At 43.1% G+C, this 20,074-nt stretch overlaps 1 protein-coding gene across 3 annotated transcripts; it reads left to right on the top strand.

Moving 5' to 3' along the window:
* Positions 1–3: 3 nt before the first annotated feature.
* On the top strand, positions 4–4,268 carry MYD88 (MYD88 innate immune signal transduction adaptor). Of its 3 annotated transcripts, none has more exons than XM_039843310.1 (5): positions 4–417; positions 1,257–1,391; positions 1,757–1,946; positions 2,172–2,214; positions 2,490–4,268. In XM_039843310.1, the coding sequence occupies exons 1-5, from the start codon at positions 90–92 to the stop codon at positions 2,508–2,510; spliced, it is 717 nt and encodes a 238-aa protein (XP_039699244.1). In that variant the 5' UTR covers positions 4–89; the 3' UTR covers positions 2,511–4,268. The 3 variants fall into 3 exon arrangements, with proteins under 3 accessions (XP_039699244.1, XP_039699243.1, XP_039699242.1); XM_039843308.1 differs by having other exon boundaries at positions 5–417; positions 1,757–1,937; positions 2,123–2,214; XM_039843309.1 differs by lacking the exon at positions 1,757–1,946 and having other exon boundaries at positions 2,123–2,214.
* Positions 4,269–20,074: the final 15,806 nt, after the last annotated feature.

Here is a 20,074-nt window from a genome sequence, read left to right as displayed (position 1 = left end):
GGGGGTGCCGGAAGGGAAGGAGGAAGCGTGGACCAGCAACGCGACTCAGCGGCGCAAACTGAGCAGCGCAAACTCAGCGGCGTCCCGCGATGGCGGCACAAGTTCCTGGCGAGAGGTCCGCGTCCCCTGCCCCCTCTATGTCCTCACTGCCCCTGGCTGCGCTCAACGTTCGAGTGCGGCGCCGCCTGTCGCTGTTCCTGAATGTGCGAACGCAGGTGGCGGCAGACTGGACCGCGCTGGCAGAGGAGATGAACTTCGAGTACTTGGAGATCCGGCAGCTGGAGACGCAGGCCGACCCCACGGGCAGGCTGCTGGACGACTGGCAGGGACGCCCTGGCGCCTCGGTGGGCCGACTGCTCGAGCTGCTCGCCAAGCTAGGACGCGAAGATGTCCTACTGGAACTGCGGCCCAGCATCGGTGAGGACGTCTCCTTTCCGGCCACATACCTTGGGGAATGAGGGAGCTGGCCTTCACTGGCCTCAGCAACCAGTCTCCTCTGGGGAGGCCCTCGTTTCCTGGGAGCGGGCAACCTGCAGTGGGGGAACCGTGCAGGACCGATTCTCTCTTTAAATATCCTGGACGGTAGGGACTGGAGAAGGGAGGTGAAAGCCGGGAGAAGCAGAGAATGGAAGGAAACAGCTTAGGCAAAGGCTTTCATGTAGGGCCAGGAGTCAGAATCTCTGTGGGGGAGTCTGGGTTGCTTCAGGTAGAGCAATAGGGCAGTTGAGGGACTGAAAGCTGACAGTCTTGGAAACCTCAGGTCTCTGGGAAATGCGCTGCTTCCTGTCACTCGCTGATACTCACATAAAGTACATGCATAGACGTGGGGACAGTGGCCCACAGACAGGCACACCTTGCTTGGTTGGAGCCTCTGCCCTGACGGCCTATACCCACTGCATCTCCTGAGCCCTTCTTGCATGTCCAGCCAGATTCTAGAAGAAGCGGACCTTGGGTTCTATTCTCAGGAGCCTTAGGAAGGGCAGGGCAGGGCAGGGCAGGGCAAAGGGACAGAAAGATACAAGACTGACCTCGATGGCTTCCCAGATGGCCAGAACACTATTGACATCCCTTTGGGATGGTCAGAGGCAGGCGGGAGCTCGACTTTTCAGAGCTGTCAAACTGTGGTTGGCACCGATGGGCTGGAGAAGCCCTGGAGTACAGGACGGCCAGGGACGGGGGAAAGGGGCTGGATCCTGACTCTGGGTAGAAGTATGGGGCACCCCTAGGGAAACTGCAACACTGTTTCTCCCCAACAGAGGAAGACTGCCAAAAGTACATTCTGAAGCAGCAGCAGGAGGAGTCTGAGAAGCCCTTACAGGTGGCCGCTGTAGACAGCAGCGTTCCACGGACCACAGAGCTGGCGGGCATCACCACACTTGATGACCCCCTGGGTAAGGGCCCAATACTGCTCCTCTGGGCCAGTGGTATTTGGAACATGGATATTGAAAGTGGATGAACTATAGAACTTTAGACAAGTCAATCTCTACGAGTCTGTTTCCTCACCTAAGAATTAGGAATAATAATATTCTTACCTCTGGGTGGGTATGAGACTCTCGTAAAATAATGTGTTTGTTTCATAGTCAAGCCAGGGCTCGGCCCGGGGTACAGTGTGGTGGAGAGGCGCTCTGAGTAGTGTCATCACAGGGTTGGTGTAGGGTTCAGGGCCAGGGTTGCCTAGGCTGTGTGGGCTCTTGGCTGGACTTCTCCCTAGCCTTCCTGCAGAACTCTGACCACTGCCCTTGTGTTCTGCACCCAGGGCAAATGCCTGAGCGATTTGATGCCTTTATCTGCTACTGCTCCAGGGACATCCAGTTTGTGCAGGAGATGATCCAGCAGCTGGAACAGACAAATTATCGGCTGAAGTTGTGTGTATCTGACCGTGATGTCCTGCCTGGCACATGTGTCTGGTCTATCACCAGTGAGCTCATTGAGAAGAGGTTGGCTAGGTGACAAGGGGGCGAGTGGGTGGGTACACAAAGCCCTGCCCAGGGATCCAGGCGGTGGGATTCTCCCAGCTGAGCCCTGTCTAGCCTGAGCACAGTGGGCTCCTCCCAAGGCTGTGCCTTGGGAGTATGCCGAACTGGGTTGCCACAGTGCCTGCAGCCTGCCCACTCTTCCCTAGGTGCCGGCGGATGGTGGTGGTTATCTCAGATGATTACCTGGAAAGCAAGGAATGTGACTTCCAGACTAAGTTTGCACTCAGCCTCTCTCCAGGTAAGCTAAGTCCTGCCCTTGCCACAGAAGAGTGGGTGGGCGGGCCTCAGGATGCCAGCCTTCCCTCACCAAAGGCCATGGATGCAACACTGAGGAACTGCTGTGGGTCTCTGCACACCTGAGCGTGTGTGCATATGAGTATCTTTCTGTGTGGGTGAATATGTGCCGGGGTGTTTAGTTGGGGGAGGGTTGTTCTTAACCCCTGGGCTGGGGACTGGTCCCAGTCCACTGTGGGTCGAGGGCCTGAAGCCTGCACTGTACCCCTTGGCTTACAGGTGCCCATCAGAAGCGACTGATCCCTGTCAAGTACAAGGCAATGAAGAAAGAATTCCCCAGCATCCTGCGGTTCATCACTGTCTGCGACTATACCAACCCCTGTACCAAATCCTGGTTCTGGACTCGCCTTGCCAGAGCCCTGTCCTTGCCCTGAAGACTGCTCTGGGACCCTCAGTGTACGTGTCTGTCTGCCTGTACATGTACTTCTGCCCCACCTCCCCCTGCAGTTGTAGGGGGACTGTGTGCTTCACTTGCCTCTTGATTCCTGGAGATGCCAAATCCACAGGTACATCTGCAGCCACTATACACATCTGGATGGAACCAGTGGCTGCAAGTGCATCTACTTGCTGGGTTATCAGCCAGGACACTGAAAACCAGGGACAGCTGAGACTAAGAGGAGGACAAGAGGAGGCAGCTCTGACCTGTCCACATATCTTAGACCTTAGTTTCTCTACTTGAGAACTGAGTAGGGTGCGGAGAACAGACAGTAGCTATGTTTGAATCACTATAGGAAATGGTGAAGCACTGTTCTAGGTCTCCTGGGGAGACAAATCTTGGCTGAGAGTGAGCTGGCTCCCTGGCCCTATGCTGGCCACTTCTGGGACCATAGCATTGCCAGGGCAGCTGCTTCCACAACGGTGCCTACTCATTGTCCACCTCACATTTCACTTTCTCCTGCCCTGTGGTGTAGATGCTGGTCCAGCACAGGAAGGTCCCACCTTGAGCTTGAATCCCCAGTGGGTTCACCTCTCATCTGCCTCTCTGATTCCTCCCAGCCTCTGCCCACCTTCAGTGTGGCAAGTCCCCTGAGTGGCTGGGGCTGCTTTTCACTTCTATCAAGATGACTGGTCACACTCTCAGCTCTGCCTGGCATGGGATGAGATTCATTAAGTTCGGGTTCTAAGACTGTGTAAGCAGGAAACTCTCCTCCTTGGGCCACCCATAGAGAGCTTTCTCATCAACCTTCTGTACCTTGACTGCCTTACAAAGTTACTTGCTGGGACCAGTTTACAAACAGTGACCACACAAGAGCTTCCTGACTCAAAGCTTGTGGGCACATGGACACAAACAGAGACACACATATACATACACATACATACGCGTGTGCACACACACGCACACACACCGATACATACACACACATATTTCCCTGGTTACAACTTCCAAGTAGGGCTGAGTGAGATAGTCCCACCAGTGAGGGGACCTAACCATGGACAAAGACGGAACACTCTTGTATTCCTTTTCTTTCTTCCCACTTCGTCGAAACCTGACTCTAGAAAGGATCCAATATGCCAGCATTTACATCTTCAGTGAAGCACGGAGCAAGAAAGATTGCTGCTTGAACTCATATGGCAAGTCAGCTACAGGCACAGCTGTTTCTTCCTCCTCAGGGGGTTTGTACATTAGTTAACCTTAAGCTTTCCTTTGGGGAGAAAATGTCATAGTCTCAAGTCTGTCCCAGGGCAGACCCCAGGACCCTAAATCTAATAAAAATGTGTCTTCTCTGCTCTACCTCCAACCAGAGCTGGCCCGAGGCACCTCTCCTCAGGGTCTGGGGAGGGACTGGAGGCCCCTCTTTGCGTGATCACGGTGAAACACTTAGTTACCATGTGCCTACCCCCACTTTGATATTGGGTAATATTTTAAAACAATTTCAAGAAAGTATCTCACACCTATTTTATATACATTGTAAGAATTTCAGAGCAAGCCGAGAAATGCCTGTTTGCCATTTCTCTTTCTGAATCCTGGGTTTATAATAAAAGTTTTCTACTTAGGAACAGCAGCTTTCATTTGTATCTGGAAGGGGTTTGGAAACGTAACCTGGGCTAAGGCTGTCCTAGGTAAGAAAGACTGGCCCACTGGGTGGGTTCCAGTAGGTTTGGCAGGGGCTTCCTGAAGGCTAATGTCCCTCCTCACAGGTCCCAGGCCTCAGCGGGGCTGCAGGCGGAACCAGAAATAGTCTCAGCTCCAGACGCTGGGGAGACTGCATGCCTCCGCCAAGCTACTCTTCCCTGGATTGTGCCATGCTCCTGGGCAGGGGCTGTTCTAGGCTCCGAGGAGAGTCTGAAGAACCTCTATTTCACCCACAGATCTCTGGAGAACTCAGTTATTATTAGTAATGGTCATCCTTGGCCTATCTATATTAATTTTCAAGGTGTCAATCTATTTTTATAATAGAACATATCACTTTTTTACTGTTCATTCAAGAAAATCTGGAAAATATAAAGGAAAAAATCACCCATAACCTTAATCCCAGAGAAAACTCTAGTAATCTTTTAGAGTACCCAGACGTCAGCGACCATAGCTTTCCTCTCAATGGTCTGTTACCACGTCCTGACTCCTGAGCTTCCTGGATGCTGGAGGCTCCCCAGCCTTAACCCTGTGCCCTCAGAGACTCCCAGGAAGGCTCAAGTGTTCTCGGCAGCTCTGGGGAAGAATTTTCTCGGCAGCTCTGGGGAAGAATTTTCCTCTCCAGTGACCTCTAGGAAACAGAACCACAGTATGGTACTAGCAGTGCTCCCAGTATCTGCCCTGGCCCACTCAAGGCTGGGGGGACCGTCTTTGGATCTGCTCCTGGTCATTAGGGGGTGGGGGTGGGAGGGGGTCCTTTAAGTAACATTAGTTACATAATGGGAAAAGCCTCTGTTCTATTTGGGCCAGGCTGGTAACCTGAATTGCTCACCTCACCCCCATCTGATCTCCACCCCTCCCACCTTCCTCCAGGGCCCACCTCCACACAAGTGGGTTTGCAGATACCAAGAAAGCTTCCTGTTCTCATTTTTGGTTTATTCTTCTAAGAATCTTTGATAGAGAAACCCTTATTTTTCAATAGGAGAAATTCACTGCTGAAATTATCAAAGGCAAAAGCCGGAAATTTTGGAAGGCAGTAGCAAAGTTAAATATAAAACTACAAGTCCATATGACAAAGGACCTGGATTCTGTCACTAGCCAATGACAAGAAAGAAACAGGGAGAGGGATTTCCTCCATATAAGGCAATCGAATAAACTAATATAGTATGACTTTATTGGATCCTGGTTCAAACAGACCAATTATAAAATTATATCCGTGGGTCATATATCTGGTAAAGGTTAATATGCAGAATATAAAGAGAACTATAACTCAAAAACAAACAACCCAGTTAAAAAATGGGCAAGGGACTTGAATAGACATTTCTCCAAAGTAAATATATAAATGACTAATAAGTATATGAACAGATGCTCAACATCACTAATCATTAGGAAAATGCTAATCAAAAGCACAATGAGATACCATGTCATACCCATTCAGATGGCTACTATAAAAAAAAAAAAAAAAAAAAGAACAAGTATTGGCGAGGATATGGAGAAACTGGAACCCTTGTGGGAATGTAAAATGGTACAGTTGCTGTGGAAAATGGTTATGGCAATTTCTCAAAGAAATTAAACATAGAATTACCACATGATCCAGTAATTCCACTTCCGAGTATATATCCAAAAGAATTGAAAGCAGAGTTTCAAAGAGATATCTGTACACCCATATTCATAGCAGCATTATTCACAATGGCCAAAGTATCCCTTGACAGATGAAGAGATAAGCAAAATGCAGTGTATCCATACAATGGAATATTATTCATCTTTAAAAAGGATGAAATTGGGGTCTACGGCCAGGCCACCTTGAACGTGCCCGATCTTGTATGATCTTGGAAGCTAAGCAGGGTCGGGCCTGTTTAGTACTTGGAGACCACCTAGGAAGACCAGGTACTGTAGGTGTTAAAAAAAAAAAAAATGAAATTCTGACATATGCTACAACATGGATAAATCTTGGGACATTATGCTAAATGAAATAAACCAGTTGCAAAAAGACAAATACTGTAAAACTCCACTTATGTGAGGTATCTAGAATAGTCAAATTCATAAAGATAAAAAATAGAATGGTGGTTTTCAGGGCCTAGAGGAGGGAGGCAAGAGTGGAGAACTGTTGTTTAATGGGTACAGGGTTTCAGTTCTGCACAATGAAAAACATTCTGGAGATTGGCTGTACAATAATGTGAATGTACTTTACTGAACTGTATAACTGAAAAATGGTTAAGCTGGTAAATTTTATGTTATATGTATCTTATCACTAAAAAAAAGAGACATTCTTGGACAGTTGGGGAAATTTGGGTATTAGATGCTGCTAAAGAATTGTCACTATTTTTTTAGGTGTGATAATAGCATTGTGGTTACATAAGAAAATGTCCAAATTTGTGAGAGACCAATTTTGAAGTATAGTGATATAAAATGAATGATGTCTGAGATTGGCTTTTAAATACTTAAGTAAAAGAGAAAAAATAACAAAAGATATATGAAGCAAATGTGACCATATATTAGTTTTTAAATTGGAGGTTCATTTCTTCTCCCTATTCCTGTGTGTTTAAAAATTTTTCATAATAAAAAGAAAATGTAGTTAAGTTAAAAAGTACACACATTGTTGCTACTGCACCTGGACAAATGTCTCTCTTGCTGCATCTCCCTAAGGTAGGTATTTTTAAATCATTAATTAGATTTTATGTCTGAAAGAGAAAACAATCTTTTCCTACCTGAGTAGAGAAGTGGAGAGTTTGATAACATATTCCCAGACATCTGAAAATCTCATCTCTGACAATTGCTTTTTAAAAAATTATTAATTTTGAGACTTAAAAAAGTATTCCTAAACTATTTTCTCTAACTCAAAATATCTTTCTTTAACTTAAAAGGTACTCTCATGAACTACATGGCATCTGAGTCAGAAAGACTAGACCCGCTGACCCAGGACAAAGGGAGACGTGCCATGGCTCCTTAGCCTTCCCTCACAGCAAAAGGGGGACCATGGCATTGCAGCCATACCTGGGAGACACAGAGTACCCCCCTGCCCCTCAACTATGCAAGAACAGCCTCTTTGGGCCTCTGGTCAACAGAGAATTCTGAGCTGTGAGGCTGAGAATTAGCAAGTGGTGGAAAACTAGAGAAAGCCTGTTGAAACTGGGCTGGAATGATTTCGAATTCTAGAAGGTGAATTCAGGGTCACAGAGCCGAACATAGGCAGGGCCACTGAGCTGGTAGGAAGGTGGGGGAGGTGGGAGCTCAGCATCAATTCAGAGGACTGTTGTCCCCACTGGCTGTTGTTTGCCAGATGATGCAGAATAAAAGGTCTACAAGCCCCCAGGAATTTCTGGTTCTGGGACAATTTGGAGTAATCATACATCTCCCTACCCCCTGTTAAGTACAGCCAAAAAGCCCTGGGCTTCATGCATAAAACAAATATAAGGAGACTCTGAAAGGTAGAGAGAAGAAGACAGTTTGACTAGGTACCCTGGGACCCACAGAATGACATGGCGGTTTTCCTAGGCTTTTCTTTTTGCCCAATACATTTCAGACTGAGAACTGGAGAAGCCGACAACCCAGAAACTAATGGGTATAAACAAAAAAAGAAGATGGAGGAAGAGGAGGAGGAGGGAGGAGGAGAGGAAAAAGGGAAGAAGGGGGCAGGAGGAGGAGGGAGGGGGAAGAAGAAAAAGGTGACCTGCTCTTTCTAGCCAAAGGACTAGGAAGGGGCAGCCTAGTGAGAAAGAAAACTTAGACAATAACCACTCTACTCCAGCCAAGCCACAGAGAAAACTGCAATACTACCTACATCCTGTCAGCCGAGCCAAATGGGGACCCTATACTTCCACTCCTCCCTGCCAGGGTGACGTCACAGGAGGTTGTGTAGAGAATCCGGATTTTCACCACAGCCAGCAGAAATGGGCTCCTCCACCAAGTCACTGGAGGCCACAAAGGGAGCAGTAAGTAACAAGGCATCCTTCTTTGTCCTGGCCATGTATACATCAGCAGAGACTCAGTGCGCAGCATGAATCCTACCCTGGCCTAGCAGTAACTAAGTACCCCCTAACCCCCTATGATGTCAACAGAGGCTGAGTAGAGAACCTCAACTTCAACCTCCATCTGACAGTATCAGTGCAGTGTCAGAGAAGGCTGGCTAAAATGGAAGATTTAAGTAAGATCCAAAGTCTCATAACATAATACTCAAAATGTCCAGGATTGAAAATCAACTTTTCTTACCAAGAACCAGGAAAATCTCAACTTGAGTGAGAAGAGACAATCAACAGATGCTAACACCAAGATGACACAGATGCTGAAATTATCTGATAAAAATTTTAAAGCATCTAGCATAAAAATGCTTCCATGAGCAATTGCATACACACTTGAAACAAATATAAAAATGGTCTCAGCAAAGAAATAGAAGAGATGAACTAAGTTGCAATTTTAGAACTTAAAAAAAAAAAAAAACTATAAAGCTCACTGGATGGAGAGGACAGAGGAAAGAATCAATGAACTTGAAGACAGTATAATATAAATCGCCCAATTTAAGCAACAAAAAGAAAATAGGCTGAGAAAAAAATTAACAGAGTCTCAGGAATATGTGGGACTAAAAGATCTAATATTTAAGTCATTGGAGTTCTAAAGGAAGAGGAGAAAGAAGGTGGAGCTCAGAAAGTATTCAAGTAAATATGGACAAAAATTTTCCAAATATGGCCAAGACATATCTACAGATTCAAGAACCTGATCCAATACCAAACAGGGTAACTCAAAGAAATCCATACCAAGACAGATCACAGTCAAACTTCTGAAAACTAAAGACAAAGAAAAATCTTGAAAGCAGCCAGAGAGAAATGACACTTTACCTAGAATGGAAAAAAAATTTAAATGATATTAAATTTCTCATGAGAAGCCACTGAGGTCAGAAGAAAGTGGCATAACAATTTTCAAGTGTTCAAAGAAAAAAACTATCAACTCGAAATATGCAGTGAAAATCAAGAATGAAGAAATCAAGACATTCTCAGAATTAGAAAAACCATGAGAATTTGTCAACAGTGGACCAACCTTTAAAAAACAGCTAAAGGAAGTTTTGAAACACTACAAATGATTTTAAAAGAATCCTGGAACATCAAGAAGGAAGAAAAAGAGTAAAAATACGTTAATATAATATGCTTTCCTTCTCTTTTTCAGTTTTCTGAATAATATCTGATAGCTTAAGCAAAAGATTAGTGGTTGTGTGCAGGATAGATTAGGGAAGTTGGAAAGCACAGTGGTAATTTCTGCTTCAAGCAACTGCACAAACTAAAAAGAGAAATGAAGTGACTGCTGTCTGGGAGGAGGCCTGTCTGCAGTTCCTATGATTCTTTCTTTCCTCAAAAGATCAAAGCCTATGAAGTCCAGTCCAGTGTCCTCTGTTCTACACCCTCATGCATTGTCTGATGTTCTCTATGCAGAGAAAATATTTAAGACAGTATAAACAGAGGCGAGCAAAGAGACTTAAAGAGAAGAAAGATTTCTACACTTCACTGAAACTGGTAATGTCAAACAAGTAGAACTGTGAAAAGTTATGTACATGTAATATTATACCCTGAACACTTACTAAATATCTATACATCGAGATACTCTCCAAACATTATACCAAACATTATAAGTAAAATAAAAATCTACTTGAAATGACCAAAGTTATAAAGATGGGGCCTAGATTAGTGATTGTTAGGAGTTAATGATGGTTGCGGGGAAGGGGAATGGGTGTGCTATAATGAGGTGGTTGAGAGAGATCTCTCAATTGTGGTGGTGGTTACACAGATCTACATGTGATGAAATGGCAAAGAACTGTACACACATATAATACCAATGTCAAGTTCCTGGTTCTGCTATTGTACTATAGTTATATAAGATGTATCCCTTGGGGAAAACTATGTGAAAGGTCCATGAACTTCTCTGTACTATTCTTGCAACTTCCTGGGAATCTATAATTATCTCAGAATAAATTGTTTTTTAAAAATTTAACATAAAAACAAGGTAAAAACAAAAGTCCCCGGTGCTTATGCAATGATTAAAGTTTAATTTTCCAATTTGTCCCCCCAGTTTTATTGAGATATAAACTGACACACAGCACTGTGTAAGTTTAAGAGCATGGTTTGACTTATGTATTATGAAATAATTACAACAAGTTTAGTTAACATCCATCATCTCATAGATAGAAAAAAGAGCAAAAGTATTTTTTGCCTTGTGATGAGAACTCTTAGATTCTATTCTCTTAACGACTTTCAAACATACCATTCAGTAGTGTTAATGAAAGTCGTACTGTACATTTCGTCCCCAGTACTTAATTCTCTTATAATTGGAAGTTTGTACCTTTTGACCAACTTCATCCAATTCTCCCACTTCCCACCCACCATTTCTGGTAGCCACAGATCTGATCTATTTTCCTATAAGTTTGGTTTTTTGTTTGTTTCTTTAGATTCCACATATGAGGTCATACAGTATTTGCCTTTCTCTGTCTGACTTATTTCGCTTACCATAATGTCATCAACGTCCATCCATGTTGTCACGAATGTCAAGATTTCCTTTTTTTAATGGCTGAATAATACCCCATTGTATATACAGTTGCCCCCCACACCCATGGGTTCCGCATCTGAGGATTCAACCAACCATGGATCAAAAATATTTTTTTTAAAAGTTGATTTGTACCTGACATGTACTATATGGTTAGGCTTACGATGGTTATGTCAGTACTGAACATGTACAGACTTTTTTTTTCTTGTCATTATTCCTTAATAATACAGTATAACAGCTATTTACATGGCATTTATATTGCATTAGGTGTTATAAATAATCTAGAGATGATTTAAGGTATATAAGAGGATGCGTGTAGGTTCCATGCAAATACTATGCTATTTTATATAAGGGACTTGAGCATCTGCAGATGTTGATATGGGGGATGTATGATACTGAGGATATGGAGGGATGACTGTATATACCACAACTTCTTTATCATAAATCCATTGGTGGATATGTAGGTTGTTTCCAGGTCTTGCTATTGTAAATAATGCTGCTATGAACATGGAAGTGCACATATATCTGTGACATAGGATTTTCATTTCCTTTGGATATATACCTAGAAGTGGAATTTCTGGATCATAAGGTCGTTCTATTTTTAATGTTTTGAGGAACCTCCATAGTGGCTGTATCAATTTACAATTCGTAGCACAGTGCACAAGTTTTCTCTGTTTTCCATATCCTTGCCAGAATTTATCCACCATCTTGTTGTAAAAAATAATAATTTTCATTATTAAAATGATCACTATTAACTTATTTATGCATATATAAGTCTGTATTTTCAACCAGCATTTCATTTTATATTGGAAAAATGAACCGAATTATGTTTTTTTGAGAAACTACTTATTATACTGGTCTGGGTCAAACTGGTCTAGAATATAAACATGAACTAAGCAGGGTTCTGTCCTCAAGGAACTTGAAGCCTAATTGAAGAATAAAGGCACAAATGCAGGAAAACCTGAATAACACAAGAGTTAGACAACACAGCCCTCCATATGCTGGCTTGCGCCTAAGGCAGCATATCCTACAAGTCCTGTAGATAGGCATCTGTGGGGCAGAAGTCCTGAAAAGGCCTCTGAAGGCAGGTAACTTGAGCTGGGCTTTGAAAAGTGGCAAAATTGGTAGAGACTAGGAGGTAAAGAAGGAGACACAAGTACTAAGGGAATAATTTAGACAGATGGGTAAAGTGTGAGGTACATCTAGGGGCTGGTAGACTGGTAGGACAAGACCCTCTGGGTTCAGTAAGGAGCCCCTGGAATGCAGACTGCAACCAGGTCCATGCATCTGGGCATGAAAAGACTGGTGGAGAAGATTAGTTTAGTGATTATGTGCAAACAGATTAGGGAAGTTGATAAACACAGTGGTAAGTAATTTTTGCTTCAGGCAATTGCATAAACAAGAATGAGAAGTGACTGCTGGCTGGGAAGAGGGACTTTGATATCGCTGGAATTGACTCTTTCCTGAGATCAAATTTCAGGAAAACCTATTCCAGTGTCCCTTATCCTAAGAACTCATGCATCGATTCAATCTGAAATTACCTAACTCTGAGGACCTGAGGTCTTAAGGGAGGGCCAAGTCCAAGAACCCGAGATAAGCATGATGTGGTCTCTGCTATCTTAGGCTTTTCTGATGGAGTATCCGTAAGTGAAAATAGATGTGTTTTAAGGACACCAGCTTCATCTATTTCAAGAATTATCTCCTTCTAGAGCAGCGCTATCCAAAAGAAATATGTGAGCCACGTGTGTATTTTTAAAAATTTTAGAAGCCATGTTGAAGAGGTAAAAACAGGTGAAATTAATTTTAATATATTTTACTTAACCTAATATATCTAAAATATAATTTCAACACATAATCTATATAAAAACTATTGATGAGATTCAAATTTTTTTCATATGAAGTCTTCGGAATTCAGAATGTGTTTTACACTTACAGCACATCTCAATTTAGACTAGCCACATTTTGAGTACTCAATAGTCACATGCAGCTAGTGGCTAGCACATTGGACTACACAGCTATTGAAAGTGTGGTTCCTGGACCAGTAGTATCAACATCACGTTAGAAATAGGAATCTCAGGCTCCACTGCAGACCTACTTTATCAGATTCTGCACCTTAATAGTATTCCCAGGTCATTCATAGGTACAGAAAGACTAAAAGCTCTGCCTCACACATTTGGGAAGAGAGATAGGATACAGGCATCTTGAAGATATTGTGGGTTCTCTCCCAGACCACCATAATAAAGTGAGTATTGCAATTAAAGTGAGTGGTAATCTTTTTGCTGGTGGAGGGTCTCGCCTTCAATTTGTAAAAAAAAAAAAAATGCAACAGCTGTGAAGCCCAATAAAGCGAACGGCAATAAAACAAGGTATGCCTTACATGGTGTTTTGGCTACTCGACATCAACCTTTCTCCTTAGCCAGGTTCCGTGCAATGATTTCCTTCAGCCCCTGCTCTAGACACAGATCTAAACCAAGCAGTACCTCTCCTTGATGCTGAGCACTATAATTGGTTCAGGCATGTCATGTGATCCAATCAGAGTCAATGAGACCCAATGAATCCTTTGATAGCTCCCTATGTGCTTGAATGAAAAAGATTATAAGTTCTGGACCCACCTTGGAGCTCGATGGGAAAACCTGCCTGTATAGGAAACCTGTGAATGGAAGAAAACCAGATACTAATGACCTCATTTGAGCCCCTGTTTCAAGACTTGAATTTTCAGTCATGTAAGCCAGTAAATTCCCATTTGTTTAAATTAGTTTGGGTTGTATGCTAATGAACTACCTGACTCTTTTTGCATCTAAGACCACTACCTGACTGTATCTCCTTTAACATTCTACCTATGCTCTCAAGAACACATTAGATCAATTAGTGGAGGAAAAGAAAGCACAGGCTTCTTTTACAGTTGAGTCTACACATATGTTGGAAACAGCCATGAGTGGAAAAGTGTTGTACTACAGCCCACTCTGGAGTGGCTCCAAAAGTCAGTAGTGAGGGACAGTCTCCAGTGGGCATACTCTGCTGCAGATCTATCTAGGGTACAAATTTAACTTAACTTGTGGGCAGTGGCTAATAGGATGGCCAGCTGGTTGAAAATTTGGAAAGTAAAAAAAAAAAAGAATTTGGAAAGAAAAAGATTAGAAGATTGGTGACAAGGAGGTCTAGGGGAAAGATGGGCTTCTCACAATACAGAGTATAAAGATAGTCATGTCTCACATTATGCTCATCCAAGGGCATCTGTTGTTATAGATGAGACGCTCAGTAAACAGGAGGACAAGATGGCCCAACTGGTGGGCTATCAAATGGTCTCTTTCTCAGATATTCTGGGGCTTGGTCAATAGACCCATTTACAAAGTAGCCATGTCACAGGGAAGGAGACTGTGCATGGGTTCAATAATATAAAGGCACCCTCACCCAGCTGATCTGGCTACTGCCACAGTTTTCTTTGTGGGAGGGATTTCAACTGCAAATTCAAAATTCTTAAGAGATATAAGACTATATAGGTTGTCTATTTAAAAAAAAAAATGAGCTCTGATAGTTTGTGTAGTTCAAGAAATTTGTCCATTTTCTCTAAGTTGTTAAGTTTATTGGCAATAAATTGTTTATAACATGCTTATATTATTCTTTCAATATCTGTAAAAATTGTAGTGATATCACCTCTCTCATTCCTGATATTAGTCATTTATATCTTTTTTTTTTTTCTGATCAGTTTGACTAGAGGTTTAACAAGTACATAGATTTTTGTCAAAGAAATCAGTTCTCAGTTTCATTGATTTTCTCTATTTTATTATTTCACTGATTTGTACTCTGGTCATTATTCTTTCTTTTTTTTCTGTTTAGTTAGAATTTAAATTACTTAAAAAAAATTTAAGGTAGAAGCTGTGGTCAGTGATTTGTGACTGTTCTTTTGTAGCACAGGCATTTAGTGCTATCCTGAGAACTGCTATCGAATGCCCAACTTGTTTATTCAGAAGCTGTGCTGAGCCTAGAAATAGCACCATTCCCAGGGGACCAGCCTGGCTATTGGGCCTCTTTCGAGATGTGGGGGAAAGTTATTTGTCTTTGCAAGAGTAGACACCTATCACGGGTATGGATTTGCTTCCCCTGCCTGCACCGTTTCTGCCAGCACCACCAGTCTATGGACTTGCAAAATGCCTCACCCAGTGCCACGATATCTCACATGACACTGCTTCCATTCTAAAGGCCACATTTTATGGAAAATAAAGTGACAATGACTTCAGTCTTAGAATTCCTAGTGTTACCACATGCCCTATGATCCAGAAAGAGCTAGTTTGATAGAGCAGTGGATTAGCCTGTGTAAGTCTTAGTTTATAAGTCTTAAATCAGCAGACGGTATATGGTGGCATTTCCCCCATAACCGGAATGCATGGCTTTGGGAAATAAGGGAGAAAGGTGTGGGTGACCCTCTTCACTGAATGCAAAGGAATCTTTGTGCTTCCCATCTTTGCAACCTTGGGCTCAGTGGGTTTGGAAGTCCTAGTACCAAAGGGAAGAATGCTTTCACAGAAACACAACTATAGTTCCATTAAACTGGAAGTGGAAATTACCTCCTGACAATTGTGGCAGAGACTGTCCCTAGAATCTAGCTTCCCATTCTTTCATTAGAAATAGAACTCCAGAGTTTTAACTGGGCATATGGTCACCCTGCTAAAGACCACAAGGTCCTGTGTAGCTAGGTGGACTCGATTATTGGGAGCTAGAAGCTGCATGTTGAGGAAGGCATATACAGGATGGGAAGGGCCTGGGACCTTGACACCATGGAGTTAAATATGTCCACCCACGACTTTTATGTCAGAGAAAAACAAATTTCTATTTTGACTATTGTTATAGCAGGAAAGCTAGCATCCTAATACAGTTTGGGTTTTCTGTTGCTAGCAACCAAGGGGTCCTAACTGACAAAATGGATCTGCTATTAGGTCTCCTGCAGTGCTCACCCAGTCACAGTCTCACCATGTCCACCATGTCTCCTCCTTGCTCTGCTATGGGTCCTGCCCACTTTGATGCTGAACACTGGGTCCATGGATCACTACAGCTCCTGTCACAAAGCCCTCCCCCTCCCGCCCCACCCACTTTCCTGCTCCACTGTTAGATGTGAGGGTATATCTAGCTTTGCTGAAGGGCTGGCTGGAACTGGACACATTATATGCCTGCCTTATAGTTTAAAGCACATAAAAACATTAGAGCAGGGACCCACATTTATTCACCATGTAACTGAGAAGTGCAAAGACAATGTAGCTTCTTTGTTTTTTATAATTTAATCTTTCCCATGAACCCCTGCCCTGTTGGGTGGGAAGAGGATATTTATGGCTGCCAGCAAACAATATATTAGATTCTTCTGGCTCAAACAGTATCTTTGGGGGTAACTCGATCTCTTAAGTAAATGCTGCTTCTCAGGTCTCTTCTCCTTCTGCTTTCATCTTGTCAAAATGGTGTCTGAGAATAAGGGAGAGGCTCAATGTGACCTCATGGTAGAAGGAAATGATCCCTATGAGCAGGTCCTTGTACTATCCTCTGGTTCTGCCATAAAATACCTGGCTTGACACCTGTGTTCCTATAATTACCTGCTGAGATGCAGGGCCCTCATCTGGCCTTTGGAGTGTAATGCCAACACCCAGAGCTGAAGCCTTTAGTTCTGACCATTTGCCACTAAGTCCCACCCTTGGAGCCTTTTCACCCCAACTCTCTGTACAAGCCTCTACAATGCTTCCTCACGCTTTCATGGGGCCCAGGGAAGCTTCTGCTTTTCTGCAGACCTAGTATATTCTGTGAGGGACCAGACATAGTATTCTGGTGTTCACTGGCCTAGACTCTGCCTTCCATCATTTCTACATTATTGTTCCTATAGTATGTTGGACATGATGCAAAGCCAAGTACAAGGCTTCTCCTAGAAACTTGCAGCCTCTCCCAAGCCATAACTGGATAAGCAGTCCACAAACCTCTGATGTTCTTGGGTTCTTCATAGTTTTCATATCTGTCTTGTATATTCTATAGCCTCCCCCAGTCAAGATCTGGATAGGGTAGGGAGGATGTATAGGAGGAAATGAGGACCCAGGAGCCTGCCTGACCTCCTTGCTTTCCTTCTTCTGTTTCTCCTGTCCACATGCCTACAGGTAGGAAAAAACAAAGGTGTTTTTATTTCCCTTTCCTTTCTACCAGAGCAGTGATTCTCATGATCAGATATTACAGGTGGCTCACATTTCAACCCTGCGGTATGGAAGAAACGCAATGATGTGAGTAAGGCATGGCTTTTGCTGTAGGATAACTGTGAACGAGGGCTTCAGGGACAATTATATTGATGATCTGTCTCTCAAATTCTATCCCTGTTAAAAAGTTAAGACCCTTTGCCAGGATGCTTTATGCGAACATCTAAGCTGCTGATTCTACTCTGCTGCCCTCAGTTCTGCCCACTTCTCTTCTTCAAATCTTCACAGTGCAAATTCCTTCTCTATCCTTTCTACATCCAGGAGTTGTGGCCCTAAGATCCATTCTCTTCTCCCAGACACACTCATCTCCTAGTGGTACATCTCTTACGGCCTGGTTACTTAATCTAGAAGAATCCATGTGTGTATGTGCCCATGTAAATACCCATACTTCACCAGGACCCTCCAAGGGGTCCTTGGCACTTTGAATTTGCTTCCTTCCAAAGTCTCCCTGCCAGCTGAAATGTTAACACACCCTACATACCATATACACACACATCGACAGGTGAGATTACTCAGCTACACATTGAGAAGAGAAAAAGGCTTTTTCCAGCTGCAACATAGTCTGTACAGCTTTACTTTCTGAAGACCAACTTAGTGTTTGTGCAATATGCAGTTGTTCCTCTTTCGTTTTCTTGCCTTCAGGCTGTGTGCCAAGGCTTACTGGGTGCATAAGAAGACCCATTATAGCACTACCCTATAATAGTTACCCAAAAGCTACCAAATCTTTTAAGTTATTTTTCTAAGATTTGAGTGGGTTAAATTCTTAGGCAGGGCATTCTGTACGACACTTTTATTTAATTCTATGAAAGGGGTCGATGTGGGCTTTTATTATCCCCATGTCCAACTAGATGCTCTGTAAGAGGATGACGCATGGAGGTTTGGGGGCTAATTGGGTTAGCACTTACCTAAGAGAGACCAAGTTATTTCCAAAAGACTAAACCAGAAAATAGTAGAATAACACCTTCTGTCTGCTGGATGGGGTGGCCAGAGCACAGACTCTGCTCTAAGGTCATGGGGAACCCTCTTACGTTATTGTCTGTTGCCATTCACCAGGAAAGTAACACCAGTTCTGGAGCCCAGATGCCTTTGGATGATGGGAGATAATCTCCTATTTAGGTAGACTGCTCACAGCTATGCACTTGGAGCATAGTTCATAAATGTCTGTGCACTGCATTTGATACGGCATTTGCTTGGTGTCCTGACATTTCTGACTCAATGCCCAGGCAGCCAGGGGCCTAATTTTGGTAGAACTGAAAGCTGAATTCACTTGTTCAAGTTGGGCGCTAAAGGCAAACGAGGCTTCACACTCCACTGAGAATAAAAAAAAAAAAAAAAAAAGCCTTTGTTGCCGTAATCGGATTTTGCAATAAGAAATTAGGCAGTGCTGTGAGCGGCAATGATGTAGCAGTGGTGTGAGGTGAACATCATGCAGGTAGGTGGTAGCTGAAACCTGTTTTACCTGAGTAAGCAGATCTGAGTGAGACATAGGGTATGTACTGTTGCTTCATCTCCACCCTTCTAATGCTTTAGAAATACTCTATTCCCACAAACTAATAAATAACAACTATCATTTACTGAACACTGACAACAAGCCAGGTACTGTGCTAAGCATTTCCAGGAATTTCTGGAGGCAATTTTCTCAACCTTTCTGAATTTGTTTCCTCATCTGTAAAACTGGCATAAAAACCTCACGTCTATTTTACTAACTACGTGAGGTGATTTATATCCCATAGCACATTGCTTAGCCCATTATAGGCACTTAAATTTGATTGTTGCTATGAAGATTTTATTGGGCTTTTTATCTGAATTTATATTTAAAACTAGGCATTACATTCCATGCTGTTGGAAGTGATTCAGTCCCTGAGTTCAGAAAGTGGGGGATACCAAGTTATCAGAAGATAAATTTGAGTATTCAGTTCCTGAGTTTAGATAGTGATAGATACGTGTATTTTTGAGTGTTTTATGAACTATACCCAGTCCTCAGAGATTATGATACTGTTGCCTAAGGTGGCAAATTAAATGATATATACATTGTTGCAAATTTTCCTAAAAGGGAGGAAAATGCAGCTCTTCATAAATTTCTAGACTGTCATCATGCTGACAAGTCTTAAGGTAGGCAAACAAACAAAAAACAACCAAAATCAAAACTCCACAAAAATCCTTTACTTCCTTTCTAGTGATAGGGTATCCCCCACTCCTCATAGGACCCACAACCCAATTTGAAATACAGAATACTCACAAAAAGAGGAGACTGTGGGTGCACAGCAACACAGGCTAAATGCCCACAAAAGGTTTGGGTGAGGTGGTAAGTGTACACGACCTCCTTCAGGGCTGGAACAATCTCAGAAGTATTTGAAGTAGTGGGGAGGGGAGGGTGACCCATCCACTGAACCTGGCAGAGCCAGTAAGGGAAGAAAAAAAAGTGCCATTCTTGGAAGGAGAAATGGCCTGAACAAAGAAGTAAAGGGAGGCACAGGGAAACCACCCTGAAGAAAGTGAAGTCCTCTCAGTTTGAAAGAAGGGAAGGGCAGCTTGGGGGGTATCAAAACCATTAGTGCTGCCTGAGACATGAGAAACCAAACTTGAAACTTTGAAACCAAGAACATCTGTATTGGACTTTATGTGTGTGAGAAATATGCTCTTGGGTTAAACCAGCCAGACTTTTGGGCTGCTACTTCAGCTAGCATTAATTACCCCAACACATAAGTTTCTTATGTATCCTGAGTTGTTCCACATAATATATACAAGCAATTACCAGTCCTCTAAAAATGGACACCTCTATCAAAAGTTGTTTCCAGTTTTTCCCTATTACAATAATGCTATAATAAATATCCTAATGAAGTAGGTTTTTAGATACAGTAAACCTTTGAGAGTGTTTGGAATGTAGCAGGCACCTAGGAACTTGCACTTCAGCCAGGTATGTCCCATCCTTTGCTCACTTAGCTTGAGTTCATCAAGTTAGCATGGTGCCAGCCTGGCCGAACATG

This window comes from Pteropus medius, unplaced genomic scaffold, assembly GCF_902729225.1.
Source record: "Pteropus medius unplaced genomic scaffold, Ma_sr-lr_union100, whole genome shotgun sequence".
Taxonomy (NCBI): Eukaryota; Metazoa; Chordata; class Mammalia; order Chiroptera; family Pteropodidae; genus Pteropus; species Pteropus medius.
This window is presented reverse-complemented; position numbering and strand designations above follow the sequence as displayed.

What these genes read in the sequence shown, in the direction of transcription:
- MYD88 (XM_039843308.1), top strand. Translation starts at nt 90, where the DNA reads ATGGCGGCACAAGTTCCTGGCGAGAGGTCCGCGTCCCCTGCCCCCTCT. An exon ending in GGAACTGCGGCCCAGCATCG is followed by an intron (nt 418 to 1,256) that starts GTGAGGACGTCT and finishes TCTCCCCAACAG; the next exon opens with AGGAAGACTGCCAAAAGTAC. An exon ending in CACACTTGATGACCCCCTGG is followed by an intron (nt 1,392 to 1,756) that starts GTAAGGGCCCAA and finishes TTCTGCACCCAG; the next exon opens with GGCAAATGCCTGAGCGATTT.